Source organism: Toxotes jaculatrix, chromosome 4 (assembly GCF_017976425.1).
Source record: "Toxotes jaculatrix isolate fToxJac2 chromosome 4, fToxJac2.pri, whole genome shotgun sequence".
Taxonomy (NCBI): domain Eukaryota; kingdom Metazoa; phylum Chordata; class Actinopteri; family Toxotidae; genus Toxotes; species Toxotes jaculatrix.
The window spans coordinates 22,468,163-22,484,572 of record NC_054397.1 but is presented as its reverse complement, the minus strand read 5'-3'; the positions used below and the strand labels follow the sequence as shown (position 1 = coordinate 22,484,572).

At 35.0% G+C, this 16,410-nt stretch overlaps 1 protein-coding gene across 1 annotated transcript in view; it reads right to left on the bottom strand.

The window, feature by feature from the left end:
• Positions 1-20: 20 nt before the first annotated feature.
• The window catches only part of LOC121180648 (protein Dok-7-like), a 58,684-nt gene continuing 42,294 nt past the window's right edge, over positions 21-16,410 (bottom strand). Inside the window, exons 9-13 of the mRNA XM_041036239.1 lie at positions 3,404-3,475; positions 3,087-3,129; positions 2,120-2,272; positions 1,732-1,944; positions 21-767 (exon numbers count right to left, since the gene is read on the bottom strand). Coding sequence (XP_040892173.1) covers positions 631-767; positions 1,732-1,944; positions 2,120-2,272; positions 3,087-3,129; positions 3,404-3,475 — 618 coding nt within the window. The 3' untranslated portion in view covers positions 21-630. The remainder of the gene's footprint in view (positions 768-1,731; positions 1,945-2,119; positions 2,273-3,086; positions 3,130-3,403; positions 3,476-16,410) is intronic.

Sequence of the window (16,410 nt, the reverse complement as noted above, 5' to 3'; positions counted from 1 at the left end):
AACCTGAATTTTAAAAAAAAAAATGGCAGTTGATAACTCTTAGCAAGAGAGGTAACAACAAACACAGCCACACCCAAACAGTCTGAAGAAGGTAAACGTAGCCAGAAGTTCAAACACATTACAACAAACTACAACAGCTGCTGTTAATCTGTGTCTCCCATTTGTAATGTCAGTGGTGAGCATTAGCTTTTGGTGCCATTCCCTCATAATTTAGACCATTTTATTCCAGTCATCCTGAGAGAATCTTAGGAGGCACATAACAAAATGGTTCCTCCATCAACAGTTGCCTCAGCGTACTTAAGTGCCATGCAGCCCACAAAAAGAAACATTCCTAGGGTAGAAAAACCCAACACAAATTCATGTCTAAGTATACAAATAATTACACCATATAAACAAAACGCATCCATGATGGCAGCTGCATAAGAGACTTCCCAGACATTTTCCTATTTTCTTCTTTTTAGTGGAATGGATTGTTTGTGGGAATTTCTGTACACTGGCACAACTGAGTGTGTGTGTGTGTTTTTAAGTGAGATGATCAACTGCATCTGAGCATTATAGCTTATTCAAAGAGATCGAGAGAATCAGCGATGAAAACTATTTTAAAGTGTCACAGAGCTGGGCGTTGCAGAGTCAGATTGGTGGCCCTCGTCGTCTGTTCTCCAGCTGAGTCAGTCTGTCCTCCCTGCCCTGAACATGCTCCGCCCCCACTCTCTGAGCCGTTTCCATAGCAGTGATGTCGAGGTGGGCGTACCTGATGGAGCCCTCTTCTGGTTGGAAAATCAGTGGTAAAAGGGGGAGATAACAGAAAACATTTATGTTTCTACAGCATGACACATGTTAATTAACATTGTCACATACAACATGAAAAACATGCTATGTAATGTAACGTTCGGTTACTTTGACCCTGCAGTAACTCAAATCTACACCATTTTCTAAAGGACATTTTCCTAATTGATAGTGCTGTTGATATAGCTCTTAAGAATTCATTTCATCTGTGATTTTAAAAATCCATGAAATTTCTTCAAGTTCAGATGTTATGTTAAATTTGCACATTCACCCCTGAGAATTGTAATATTTTTAAACTATTGTAAATGCTTTCTGTCACAGTGTTAAACTGCCTCATTTTCACCATCTACAAATGTGTGATTATGCCACATAAATTAGGCTCCTAAGTAGCAATAGAATTGAAATTCATGTCTGTTTTTCATGAATAAATTTTCTCTCCCCATTCATTAAGTGTACTGATCTATAGTAATAGTAGTACTTGGTTGCAGGAGAATAAGCAGCAGTCGCAGGTTGCTCTCAAACAAACCAAATACACATTTGTATTCAAATGTCCATTTGGGTAGGGAAGGATTGGAGCATTTTATATTTGTAAGAATCTGGTAGAATAGTTACCAACCACCTGCCTGAAGTCTTAAAGTGAATAAGAAAGACAGACAGATGCTAAACAGATGTAAGCAAAGCATCAGAAAACCTTTTTTTTTCCATATTGCAGTTTTCCCAAGCCGTTTAATACCCCTAAGGAATCTATAAATGCATACATGTGTCATATACCTCTACTACATATAATGTTGTATATGCTAAAAATTCATCGGGCCTGTGAGTGGCAGAGACATGGGATGCAAAAGCTGATGCAAAGCCATTATCACAGAGGACAGAGAGAAGGAAGCAGTGCTACAAAAGACAGATATAGATTCAAAATGGCCATTTATGGCTCTGTGTTCTTACTGGGTCTGAGGAGCTGCAAAGTGTTACCTCTGACAGCACTCTGTGGACTGGAGACTGGAGCTGAGCCGGGCTCCTGCAGGTCCAGCTCCGTGTACAGGAGCTCTCTGTTAGTTTTAGCCGGCAGGGGGCTAATGGGGATGTTGACATAATTAATACTGCTGTCACAATGGAGCCCAGTGTCCAGGGGCACAGACAGAGGAGGCTGGATCATACCTGAAGGAAAAATCCAAAGGGAGAGATGTTAAAATGGCTGCTCAGATGATCCAGGGCCACTATGATGAAGAGTCAATATATCATCAGAAAGCTACCATTAACTAAAGAAAAAACTACCTGAAAAACATTAGTCATTGAATCAATGAATTAATCAGAAATGATGTAATTTGCTTACCACAGGTTGATGTTGGTCTATACATGCTCAGTGCGATAGGCAGAGGTGGAGGGGCAGGAGGTGGCAGAGAGGGCAACGACTTCTTCAGACCTGCCAACTTCTTCCCAACATCCACACTGTCATCATGTTCCTCCCTCACATAGAGAGGAGGATCTGAGAACAGCGTTTTAGCACATTAGTTTTTGACACAGACTCTGTCTCACTTTAATTCACATTGAACAGGACTTTAGAGTAGTGATACAACAATGTGTAAATGCTGCGTTATTAGAAAGATCTCCATTAAAAATTTCACATAGGTAAAAGTACAGTATGTAAATACTTTCAACAAATAAGAGAAAGGTTATTCCAAAAAATGTTTTACTTAAAACCCATCATCAGGAGCAGTTAGGTGTCAGGAAACCACAACTACAGGTATAACATATCAGTCGGGCATACACATGAACCTGGTAATGGTTTTTAAGATAGATATACTTTAACAATTTCCCTTAGGGGATCAATAAAGTACATCTATCTATCCAAGTAAATCTGAAAACTTGAGAATGGAATAGTGCCATTGTCATTTTCTGGAACAACCTTGTTGTCATGTGAGTTACATAGCAGTGGATCTCCATCATCAGCTAAATGTACTTTAAATCTAAAAAATAAACTACTTCTTATTGCAGCTGAATGTCTGTTTTTATTTGATTATGACTTGTACATGAACACGTAAACAGCTCACATCATTTTAACTCCCTTTTATACTGTGATCTTTTAATCCATAACAATGCAACATATTTTATACCGCATGTAAAGGTTTAATGTTAAAGTAACTAAAGCTGTCAAATAAATGCAGTGGAGTAAAAAGTACAATAATTTCCACTGGAATGCAGAAGTGTACAAGTATGAAGTGGCAAAAAATGGAAATATTACTTCATTACTTTCCAACACTGAGTAAGACACAACCACAATGTTCCATTCACAAACTTACCTTGTGTATCTGCAGATGGTGAAAGGCCTGATGAATTGGCAACCTAGAAAATAAATGGCATTATTTCAAAGATTTTATCTTGAAACACTCTTGAATTTGGTTAAAATTTATACAGCTTTTTCTCTTCCTCTGTATCAGTTAAAAAAATAAGCTTGGTTATTCATGTATTCATTTCTTATGAATTCAGCTTTTCATCTGTAAGAGGGAGAGAGTGCTATTTCTTCTTTCAAGTGTTACGTAGTATTTCTTTAGACATGCAATTGCTTTTTTTATGGCTCCTTCCCGACATGAGCTAAAATAGGCAGATAAAATCTCACCTGCGTCAAGCATCTATTCTTCGCTGAGCGCCACTGGTCTGGTGTAATGTAGTTGTCTAAACTATGATTGCACTAGGTGGGGAGACAAGAGAGGTTATCGTCAAGGTAGGGTTAATTGCTTTTCACTGCAGTATTCGACAATGTTACTGTCAAAATAGAAAACTGCAACTTTTCAAACTGATAAAAAATGTGATAGAGACGTTTTAAGCAGCTGTGGGCAGAGACGCTTTTTAGAGAAGGATTGATAAGGAGAAAGGAGGAGGTGGGTGGCAAGAGAGGGCATGAGGTGAGGAAAGGAGGCTGATATAGAGCCGAGAGGACAGAGTTGACATCTTTAGAGGTGGCAGACAGGAGACAAAGGGGTGGCTGGTTCAGACATGAGAAATCTCTGACAGTGTGTCCCAATTTACCGCTTCCTCCTGCCCACAGCAGCTAACGCAGCAAGCCGGAGCTTCAGGGATATTATCTGTAATAGGGTTTGTTTCAACAGACATAATACAACTCGTGGAATCAGGCATTGTCTCATTACCCGACATGAGGGGTATGTAGTTTTTGCCATACTGAATTGCTGATACTTCACCGTTGAGGAATGATGAATAAAGAAAACTCATTTGTGTTTCATACAACAGGATTCTCCTCTCCGAGGGTTTCTGTCAGTTTCATCACTACTCATTAACTTTCTCTGTCCCCTTTTGCTCTCTCTCTCTCTCTCTCTCTCTCTCTCTCTCTCTCTCTCTCTCTCTCACTCTCTCTTGCCAGAATACACGTGCTGTGTAATGAACACACACACACACTCCTACACAAGCTGTCAGAAATCACAAGACATGCTGCCTCCTCTCCTGCTCTGATGATACTCTGCTCGCTACAAGGGGGAAGTGCTTTTCACAACCCATCAGAAAATTAATTAGACACAATGTGGGGAAGTCTCCTCTGAGAGCTTTGGAGGTTTTAGACTAAAGTATCAAAGGGAAAACAACACCTGCTCTTGACGGGTTTTTGATGGAAACCCACACCTAATTTTTTACAGTTGTTGTTTTCCTAAATTAGCGGTTCTGTGGCTCAGATGGTGGCTCTGTTGCTTCACAGTGAAAAGGACCTGGCTTTGATTCACCATCACTTGGTGGTCTGGCCTGGTGTTTGAATCTTGTCACCATGTTTCCATGGCCTGTGGTTTTCAGACCAAAGACGTCCAAAATCACTTGGACTGGAGACTAAACTGCCCATATGGAAGAGACTGAGGAGACAGGCTGTGACTGCAGGAAGGCAGCCACCATAACACACCGTGGTACAGTATGAGCTGGTGTATGGGCTAACATGAGTAAGTTAACAAATGTTAAGAAAAGGATTTGTTTTTAAAGTACTGTGGTGTGTTGGTAATGATCAATGATACTGGTGATGCAGAGTTTGAATCACAGTATGTTTTATAGGAAAATTATTAAACTTCTTCCTACCTATCTGCTCTTGGTTAAGTCATGCTCAGCATTTTGCAGCATTTTCAGCTTCTACAGGAGCCTTTAAGGCATTGACTATTGTAAATCACAATTACAAAGGCAGCCACCCAAGTGAGTCATTAGGCTGAACAGCAAATCGCAAGGTAGCAGTGCGTATGTGAAGAGGCCAGATAATTGCTGCTTGAACTGCTGGTGCATCAGTTGCAAACACTTCAAAATTATATAATACGGCGAGGGCAGAGTGAAAATGACTACAAAGGCCAAACACAAGAGAACTCCATTGGAAAAGCAGACCCTCACTGAGACTGCTGTAAGTCAAGACTGAGCTCTTTTGTACAATTTACAACTTATGGCTTCTGAAATTACCACCAAGGTGAATTCACATCTCTTTCAACAAAAAACAAACACTGCAAGCTTCCCCAAAAGAACATCTGCAGGGCTGTTATGTTGGAAGGCATTCCTGTTATTGTGCCTATACTTCATATAGTGGGTATGGACACTGAGATCGGTATTTCCATTATTTTAAATTCTCAGCTGCTTCGGTATTTTTAACCTCTAAACTTTTCTGTGGAGATTCCTTTGTATGTGGACTTTGGCAACTACAGTTATGAACTACAGTTATGAACTGCATTTATTGAGAGAGGGCTCTATATTATGTCATTATAAACTTTGACATCACATTTTGTCAAGTGGTGGAAAGTAGCTAAGTGTTTTAGTTCTTAAGTATAATGTACTGTACATTATTTCCATTTAATGCTATTTTATATGTCTACTTAACTACAATACAGAGAAAAACACAAGCTGTATTTATCTGTCAGCTTTTTGTATTTCCTCTTTTATTAATCACACCACCAGAGTTACTCTAACAATGTAATATATAATTAAAGCTGCAAGCAGCAATGGACGGACCCTCGCACCCCTTGTGAGCCGCGGGAGTCGCAGCCAGCGCAGCCACACACAAGAGTCCTCCTATGTCCTCTCTTCTCTCCTGCTCTTCTCCCCAGAGAAGCACAGCAGTACACAGCAACAGCAAAGACATGGCTCCCTCCCAGCAGGGGGCGCTATGAGTGTATCATCATATGAGCATATAAATGAGTTGAGAGTGTGAAGGTCATCCTGATTATCTGTGCAGAGCAAACATGTAATTTGGTTTAATGGACAGTGTGTTATTTGTAAATTACGTAGCATTTAGTGTTGTTTAGAATTTGTGTAGACATTTCAACTACATGAAAAATACAAATATTTCCTAAATATTTCCTATTCCCTATAGTTGGCGCTATTTCTGTATCATGATGTCAGTACATCAATCTCTTCTGAATTACATGATCAACATGACTGTAAAATTTGATCCACATTGGATGAAATATGTGGGAGATACAGGCACAAATATATCTATTTCCTGTGTGTTGGCGAAGGGTCAATTTCGCTACAGCCAGATTGAGAAACCCAGACCAAAGCTTTTCACAACTTTTAGTCATGAAGGCCTTAAGAGCAAACAGAGCAATTTTCAGCATGATCGGACCATTCTCCTAGGACGAGTTTGTTAAAGTACAAGCTGTGCGAAATGCAGAATGGTGGCATTTTTCCAAAATGACGGACTTCCTGTACATCGTAGAACTTTCCTCAAAAAGACTTTTTTTCTCGTATGGGCGTGATGTATCTGTGTACCGAATTTCAAGTCCATGGGTCTTACTTGGAATATTTTCACACTCTAGGGGGTGCTACAGAACCGTTTGGCCGCACTCGGTTGTACGTAAAGTGTCAAACAAGAACTTTCATCGGGGGAAAATTTGGGGCAAAGTTTGGTTTTTGTACGCGTTCAGGGGGTCAAATTAGCCGAGAAACCGGCTGGAGAAAAATAAATAATGTCAAAATGTCATAAAAATGGTCATAGTATAGTAAGGCGTCAAAATCGGACAAAAAAAGTCAAATTTTTTTTTGGCCTCAAATTGTCATAAAAATGGTCATAGTATAGTAAGGCGTCAAAATCGGACAAAAAAGTCACATTTTTTTTTGGCCTCAAAATGTCATAAAAATGGTCATAGTATAGTAAGGCGTCAAAATCGGCCAAAAAAAGTCATAATTTAGAAAGGCCTCAAAATGTCATAAAATACCTCATAGTATAGTAAGGCGTCAAAATCGGCCAAAAACAGTCATAATTTAGAAAGGCCTCAAAATGTCATAAAATACCTCATAGTATAGTAAGGCGTCAAAATCGGCCAAAAAAAGTCAAATTTTTTTTTGGCCTCAAATTGTCATAAAAATGGTCATAGTATAGTAAGGCGTCAAAATTGGCCAAAAAAAGTCACATTTTTTTTTGGCCTCAAAATGTCATAAAAATGGTCATAGTAAAGTAAGGCATCAAAATCAGCCAAAAAAAGTCCATTTTTTTTTTTGGCCTCAAAATGTCATAAAAATGGTCATAGTATAGTAAGGCACAAAATCGGCCAAAAAAAATCATTTTTCAGAACGGCCTCAAAATGTCATAAAAATGGTCATAGTATAGTAAGGCGTCAAAATCGGACGAAAAAAGTCACTTTTTTTTTTCGCCTCAAAATGTCATAAAAATGTTCATAGTATAGTAAGGCGTCAAAATCGGAAAAAAAAAATCATTTTTCAGAACGGCCTCAAAATGTCATAAAAATGGTCATAGTATAGTAAGGCGTCAAAATCGGACAAAAAAAGTCAAATTTTTTTTTGGCCTCAAATTGTCATAAAAATGGTCATAGTATAGTAAGGCGTCAAAATCGGCCAAAAAAAGTCATTTTTCAAAACGGCCTCAAAATGTCATAAAAATGGTCATAGTATAGTAAGACGTCAAAATCGGCCAAAAAAAGTCACATTTTTTTTTGGTCTCAAAATGTCATAAAAATAGTCATAGTATAGTAAGCCGTCAAAATCGGCCAAAAAAAGTCAAATTTTTTTTGGCCTCAAAATGTCATAAAAACGGTCATAGTATAGTAAGGCGTCAAAATCGGACAAAAAAAGTCCTTTTTTTTTTGGCCTCAAAATGTCATAAAAATGGTCATAGTATAGCAATGCATCAAAATCGGCCAAAAAAAGTCAAATGTTTTTTTGGCCTCAAAATGTCATAAAAATGGTCATAGTATAGTAAGGCGTCAAAATCGGCCAAAAAAAGTCCATTTTTTTTTGGCCTCAAAATGTCATAAAAATGGTCATAGTATAGTAAAGCGTCAAAATCGGACAAAAAAAGTCACGTTTTTTTTTTGCCTCAAAATGTCATAAAAATGGTCATAGTATAGTAATGCGTCAAAATCGGCCAAAAAAAGTCAAATGTTTTTTTGGCCTCAAAATGTCATAAAAATGGTCATAGTATAGTAAGGCGTCAAAATCGGACAAAAAAAGTCAAAATTTTTTTTGGCCTCAAAATGTCATAAAAATGGTCATAGTATAGTAAGGCGTCAAAATCGGACAAAAAAAATCATTTTTCAGAACGGCCTCAAAATGTCATAAAAATGGTCATAGTATAGTAAGGCGTCAAAATCGGCCAAAAAAAGTCATTTTTCAAAACGGCCTCAAAATGTCATAAAAATGGTCATAGTATAGTAAGGCGTCAAAATCGGACAAAAAAAGTCAAAATTTTTTTTGGCCTCAAAATGTCATAAAAATGGTCATAGTATAGTAAGGCGTCAAAATCGGACAAAAAAAATCATTTTTCAGAACGGCCTCAAAATGTCATAAAAATGGTCATAGTATAGTAAGGCGTCAAAATCGGCCAAAAAAAGTCATTTTTCAAAACAGCCTCAAAATGTCATAAAAATGGTCATAGTATAGTAAGGCGTCAAAATCGGACAAAAAAAATCATTTTTAAGAACGGCCTCAAAATGTCAAAAAAATGGTCATAGTATAGTAAGGCGTCAAAATCGGACAAAAAAAATAATTTTTCAGAACGGCCTCAAAATGTCATAAAAATGGTCATAGTATATTACGGCGTCAAAATCGGCTAAAAAAAGTCACATTTTTTTTTGGCCTCAAAATGTCATAAAAATGGTCATACTATAGTAAGGCGTCAAAATCGGACAAAAAAAGTCACATTTTTTTTGGCCTCAAAATGTCAAAAAAATGGTCATAGTATAGTAAGGCGTCAAAATCGGCCAAAAAAAATCATTTTTCAGAACGGCCTCAAAATGTCATAAAAATGGTCATAGTATAGTAAGGCGTCAAAATCGGACAAAAAAAGTCACATTTTTTTTTGGCCTCAAAATGTCATAAAAATGGTCATAGTATAGTAAGGCGTCAAAATCCACCAAAAAAAGTCAAAAAATTTTTTGGCCTCAAAATGTCATAAAAATGGTCATAGTATAGTAAGGCGTCAAAATCAGCCAAGAAAAATCATTTTTCAGAACGCCCTCAAAATGTCATAAAAATGGTCACAGTATAGTAAGGCGTCAAAATCGGACAAAAAAAGTCAAATTTTTTTTTGGCCTCAAAATGTCATAAAAATGGTCATAATATAGTAAGGCGTCAAAATCGACCAAAAAAAGTCAAAACTTTTTTTGGCCTCAAAATGTCATAAAAATGGTCATAGTATAGTAAGGCGTCAAAATCGGCCAAAAAAAATCATTTTTCAGAACGGCCTCAAAATGTCAAAAAAATGGTCATAGTATAGTAAGGCGTCAAAATCGGACAAAAAAAATAATTTTTCAGAACGGCCTCAAAATGTCATAAAAATGGTCATAGTATATTACGGCGTCAAAATCGGCTAAAAAAAGTCACATTTTTTTTTGGCCTCAAAATGTCATAGAAATGGTCATAGTATAGTAAGGCGTCAAAATCGGACAAAAAAAATCATTTTTCAGAACGGCCTCAAAATGTCATAAAAATGGTCATAGTATAGTAAGGCGTCAAAATCGGACAAAAAAAATCATTTTTCAGAACGGCCTCAAAATGTCAAAAAAATGGTCATAGTATAGTAAGGCGTCAAAATCGGACAAAAAAAATAATTTTTCAGAACGGCCTCAAAATGTCATAAAAATGGTCATAGTATATTACGGCGTCAAAATCGGCTAAAAAAAGTCACATTTTTTTTGGCCTCAAAATGTCATAAAAATGGTCATACTATAGTAAGGCGTCAAAATCGGACAAAAAAAGTCACGTTTTTTTTGGCCTCAAAATGTCAAAAAAATGGTCATAGTATAGTAAGGCGTCAAAATCGACCAAAAAAAGTCAAAAAATTTTTTGGCCTCAAAATGTCATAAAAATGGTCATAGTATAGTAAGGCGTCAAAATCGGACAAAAAAAGTCAAATTTTTTTTTGGCCTCAAAATGTCATAAAAATGGTCATAATATAGTAAGGCGTCAAAATCGACCAAAAAAAGTCAAAACTTTTTTTGGCCTCAAAATGTCATAAAAATGGTCATAGTATAGTAAGGCGTCAAAATCGGCCAAAAAAAATCATTTTTCAGAACGGCCTCAAAATGTCAAAAAAATGGTCATAGTATAGTAAGGCGTCAAAATCGGACAAAAAAAATAATTTTTCAGAACGGCCTCAAAATGTCATAAAAATGGTCATAGTATATTACGGCGTCAAAATCGGCTAAAAAAAGTCACATTTTTTTTTGGCCTCAAAATGTCATAGAAATGGTCATAGTATAGTAAGGCGTCAAAGTCGGACAAAAAAAATCATTTTTCAGAACGGCCTCAAAATGTCATAAAAATGGTCATAGTATAGTAAGGCGTCAAAATCGGACAAAAAAAGTCAAAATTTTTTTTGGCCTCAAAATGTCATAAAAATGGTCATAGTATAGTAAGGCGTCAAAATCGGCCAAAAAAAATAATTTTTCAGAACGGCCTCAAAATGTCATAAAAATGGTCATAGTATAGTAAGGCGTCAAAATCGGACAAAAAAAGTCACATTTTTTTTTGGCCTCAAAATGTCATAAAAATGGTCATAGTATAGTAAGGCGTCAAAATCGGACAAAAAAAGTCACATTTTTTTTTGGCCTCAAAATGTCATAAAAATGGTCATAGTATAGTAAGGTGTCAAAATCGGCCAAAAAAAGTCACCTTTTTTTAGGCCTCAAAATGTCATAAAAATGGTCATAGTATAGTAAGGCGTCAGAATCGGACAAAAAAGTCACATTTTTTTTTGGCCTCAAAATGTCATAAAAATGGTCATAGTATAGTAAGGCGTCAAAATCGGACAAAAAAAGTCACATTTTTTTTTGGCCTCAAAATGTCATAAAAATGGTCATAGTATAGTAAGGCGTCAAAATCGGCCAAAAAAAGTCACATTTTTTTTGGGCCTCAAAATGTCATAAAAATGGTCATAGTATAGTAAGGCGTCAAAATCGGACAAAAAAAAATCATTTTTCAGAACGGCCTCAAAATGTCATAAAAATGGTCATAGTATAGTAAGGCGTCAAAATCGGACAAAAAAAGTCACATTTTTTTTTGGTCTCAAAATGTCATAAAAATGGTCATAGTATAGTAAGGCGTTTTTTTCGGCCAAAAAAAGTCAAAATTTTTTTTGACCTCAAAATGTCATAAAAAACGTCATAGTATAGTAAGGCGTCAAAATCGACCAAAAAAAGTCAAAATTTTTTTTGGCCTCAAAATGTCATAAAAATGGTCATAGTATAGTAAGGCGTCAAAATCGGCCAAAAAAAATCATTTTTCAGAACGCCCTCAAAATGTCATAAAAATGGTCATAGTATAGTAAGGCGTCAAAATCGGACAAAAAAAGTCAATTTTTTTTTGGCCTCAAAATGTCATAAAAATGGTCATAGTATAGTAAGGCCTCAAAATCGGACAAAAAAAGTCAAATTTTTTTTTGGCCTCAAAATGTCATAAAAATGGTCATAGTATAGTAAGGCGTCAAAATCGGACAAAAAAAGTCACATTTTTTTTTGGCCTCAAAATGTCATAAAAATGGTCATAGTATAGTAAGGCGTCAAAATCTGACAAAAAAAGTCAAATTTTTTTTTGGACTCAAAATGTCATAAAAAACGTCATAGTATAGTAAGGCGTTTTTGTCGGCCAAAAAAAGTCAAAATTTTTTTTGACATCAAAATGTCATAAAAAACATCATAGTATAGTAAGGCGTTTTTTTCGGCCAAAAAAAGTCAAAATTTTTTTTGACCTCAAAATGTCATAAAAAACGTCATAGTATAGTAAGGCGTCAAAATCGGACAAAAAAAGTCACATTTTTTTTTGGCCTCAAAATGTCATAAAAATGGTCATAGTATAGTAAGGCGTCAAAATCGGCCAAAAAAAGTCACATTTTTTTTTGGCCTCAAAATGTCATAAAAATGGTCATAGTATAGTAAGGCGTCAAAATCGGCCAAAGAAAATCATTTTTTAGAACGGCCTCAAAATGTCATAAAAATGGTCATAGTATAGTAAGGCGTCAAAATCGGACAAAAAAAGTCAATTTTTTTTTTGGCCTCAAAATGTCATAAAAATGGTCATAGTATAGTAAGGCGTCAAAATCGGACAAAAAAAGTCAAAAAAATTTTTGACCTCAAAATGTCATAAAAAACGTCATAGTATAGTAAGGCGTTTTTGTCGGCCAAAAAAAGTCAAAATTTTTTTTGACCTCAAAATGTCATAAAAAACGTCATAGTATAGTAAGGCGTCAAAATCGGCCAAAAAAAGTCACATTTTTTTTTGGCCTCAAAATGTCATAAAAATGGTCATAGTATAGTAAGGCGTCAAAATCGGCCAAAAAAAATAATTTTTCAGAACGGCCTCAAAATGTCATAAAAATGGTCATAGTATAGTAAGGCGTCAAAATCGGACAAAAAAAGTCACATTTTTTTTTGGCCTCAAAATGTCATAAAAATGGTCATAGTATAGTAAGGCGTCAAAATCGACCAAAAAAAGTCAAAAAATTTTTTGGCCTCAAAATGTCATAAAAATGGTCATAGTATAGTAAGGCGTCAAAATCGGCCAAGAAAAATCATTTTTCAGAACGGCCTCAAAATGTCATAAAAATGGTCATAGTATAGTAAGGCCTCAAAATCGGACAAAAAAAGTCAAATTTTTTTTTGGCCTCAAAATGTCATAAAAATGGTCATAGTATAGTAAGGTGTCAAAATCGGCCAAAAAAAGTCACCTTTTTTTAGGCCTCAAAATGTCATAAAAATGGTCATAGTATAGTAAGGCGTCAGAATCGGACAAAAAAGTCACATTTTTTTTTGGCCTCAAAATGTCATAAAAATGGTCATAGTATAGTAAGGCGTCAAAATCGGACAAAAAAAGTCACATTTTTTTTTGGCCTCAAAATGTCATAAAAATGGTCATAGTATATTAAGGCGTCAAAATCGGCCAAAAAAAGTCACATTTTTTTTGGGCCTCAAAATGTCATAAAAATGGTCATAGTATAGTAAGGCGTCAAAATCGGACAAAAAAAAATCATTTTTCAGAACGGCCTCAAAATGTCATAAAAATGGTCATAGTATAGTAAGGCGTCAAAATCGGACAAAAAAAGTCACATTTTTTTTTGGTCTCAAAATGTCATAAAAATGGTCATAGTATAGTAAGGCGTTTTTTTCGGCCAAAAAAAGTCAAAATTTTTTTTGACCTCAAAATGTCATAAAAAACGTCATAGTATAGTAAGGCGTCAAAATCGACCAAAAAAAGTCAAAATTTTTTTTGGCCTCAAAATGTCATAAAAATGGTCATAGTATAGTAAGGCGTCAAAATCGGCCAAAAAAAATCATTTTTCAGAACGCCCTCAAAATGTCATAAAAATGGTCATAGTATAGTAAGGCGTCAAAATCGGACAAAAAAAGTCAATTTTTTTTTGGCCTCAAAATGTCATAAAAATGGTCATAGTATAGTAAGGCCTCAAAATCGGACAAAAAAAGTCAAATTTTTTTTTGGCCTCAAAATGTCATAAAAATGGTCATAGTATAGTAAGGCGTCAAAATCGGACAAAAAAAGTCACATTTTTTTTTGGCCTCAAAATGTCATAAAAATGGTCATAGTATAGTAAGGCGTCAAAATCTGACAAAAAAAGTCAAATTTTTTTTTGGACTAAAAATGTCATAAAAAACGTCATAGTATAGTAAGGCGTTTTTGTCGGCCAAAAAAAGTCAAAATTTTTTTTGACATCAAAATGTCATAAAAAACATCATAGTATAGTAAGGCGTTTTTTTCGGCCAAAAAAAGTCAAAATTTTTTTTGACCTCAAAATGTCATAAAAAACGTCATAGTATAGTAAGGCGTCAAAATCGGACAAAAAAAGTCACGTTTTTTTTTGGCCTCAAAATGTCATAAAAATGGTCATAGTATAGTAAGGCGTCAAAATCGGCCAAAAAAAGTCACATTTTTTTTTGGCCTCAAAATGTCATAAAAATGGTCATAGTATAGTAAGGCGTCAAAATCGGCCAAAGAAAATCATTTTTTAGAACGGCCTCAAAATGTCATAAAAATGGTCATAGTATAGTAAGGCGTCAAAATCGGACAAAAAAAGTCACATTTTTTTTTGGCCTCAAAATGTCATAAAAATGGTCATAGTATAGTAAGGCGTCAAAATCGGACAAAAAAAGTCACATTTTTTTTTGGCCTCAAAATGTCATAAAAATGGTCATAGTATAGTAAGGCGTCAAAATCGGACAAAAAAAGTCAAAAAATTTTTTGACCTCAAAATGTCATAAAAAACGTCATAGTATAGTAAGGCGTTTTTGTCGGCCAAAAAAAGTCAAAATTTTTTTTGACCTCAAAATGTCATAAAAAACGTCATAGTATAGTAAGGCGTTTTTTTCGGCCAAAAAAAGTAAAAAATTTTTTTGACCTCAAAATGTCATAAAAAACGTCATAGTATAGTAAGGCGTCAAAATCGGCCAAAAAAAGTCACATTTTTTTTTGGCCTCAAAATGTCATAAAAATGGTCATAGTATAGTAAGGCGTCAAAATCGGACAAAAAAAGTCAAATTTTTTTTTGGCCTCAAAATGTCATAAAAATGGTCATAGTATAGTAAAGCGTCAAAATCGGCCAAAAAAAGACAAATTTTTTTTTGGCCTCAAAATGTCATAAAAATGGTCATAGTATAGTAAGGCGTCAAAATCGGCCAAAAAAAGTCACATTTTTTTTTGGCCTCAAAATGTCATAAAAATGGTCATAGTATAGTAAGGCGTCAAAATCGGCCAAAGAAAATCATTTTTTAGAACGGCCTCAAAATGTCATAAAAATGGTCATAGTATAGTAAGGCGTCAAAATCGGACAAAAAAAGTCAAATTTTTTTTTGGCCTCAAAATGTCATAAAAATGGTCATAGTATAGTAAGGCGTCAAAATCGGACAAAAAAAGTCAAATTTTTTTTTGGACTAAAAATGTCATAAAAAACGTCATAGTATAGTAAGGCGTTTTTGTCGGCCAAAAAAAGTCAAAATTTTTTTTGACATCAAAATGTCATAAAAAACATCATAGTATAGTAAGGCGTTTTTTTCGGCCAAAAAAAGTCAAAAATTTTTTTGACCTCAAAATGTCATAAAAAACGTCATAGTATAGTAAGGCGTCAAAATCGGCCAAAAAAAGTCACATTTTTTTTTGGCCTCAAAATGTCATAAAAATGGTCATAGTATAGTAAGGCGTCAAAATCGGCCAAAAAAAATCATTTTTCAGAACGGCCTCAAAATGTCATAAAAATGGTCATAGTATAGTAAGGCGTCAAAATCGGCCAAAAAAAATCATTTTTCAGAACGGCCTCAAAATGTCATAAAAATGGTCATAGTATAGTAAGGCGTCAAAATCGGCCAAAAAAAATCATTTTTCAGAACGGCCTCAAAAGGTCATAAAAATGGTCATAGTATAGTAAGGCGTCAAAATCGGACAAAAAAAGTCACATTTTTTTTTGGTCTCAAAATGTCATAAAAATGGTCATAGTATAGTAAGGCGTCAAAATCTGACAAAAAAAGTCAAATTTTTTTTGGACTAAAAATGTCATAAAAATGGTCATAGTATAGTAAGGCGTCAAAATCGGACAAAAAAAGTCAAAAAATTTTTTGACCTCAAAATGTCATAAAAAACGTCATAGTATAGTAAGGCGTCAAAATGGAACAAAAAAAGTCACATTTTTTTTTGGCCTCAAAATGTCATAAAAATGGTCATAGTATAGTAAGGCGTCAAAATCGGCCAAAAAAAGTCACATTTTTTTTGGGCCTCAAAATGTCATAAAAATGGTCATAGTATAGTAAGGCGTCAAAATCGGCCAAAAAAAGTCACATTTTTTTTGGTGTCAAAATGTCATAAAAATGGTCATAGTATAGTAAGGCGTCAAAATCTGAAAAAAAAAGTCAAATTTTTTTTTGGCCTAAAAATGTCATAAAAATGGTCATAGTATAGTAAGGCGTTTTTTTCGGCCAAAAAAAGTCAAAAATTTTTTTGACCTCAAAATGTCATAAAAAACGTCATAGTATAGTAAGGCGTCAAAATCGGACAAAAAAAGTCACATTTTTTTTTGGCCTCAAAATGTCATAAAAATGGTCATAGTATAGTAAGGCGTCAAAATCGGCCAAAGAAAATCTTTTTTTAGAACGGCCTCAAAATGTCATAAAAATGGTCATAGTATAGTAAGGCGTCAAAATCTGA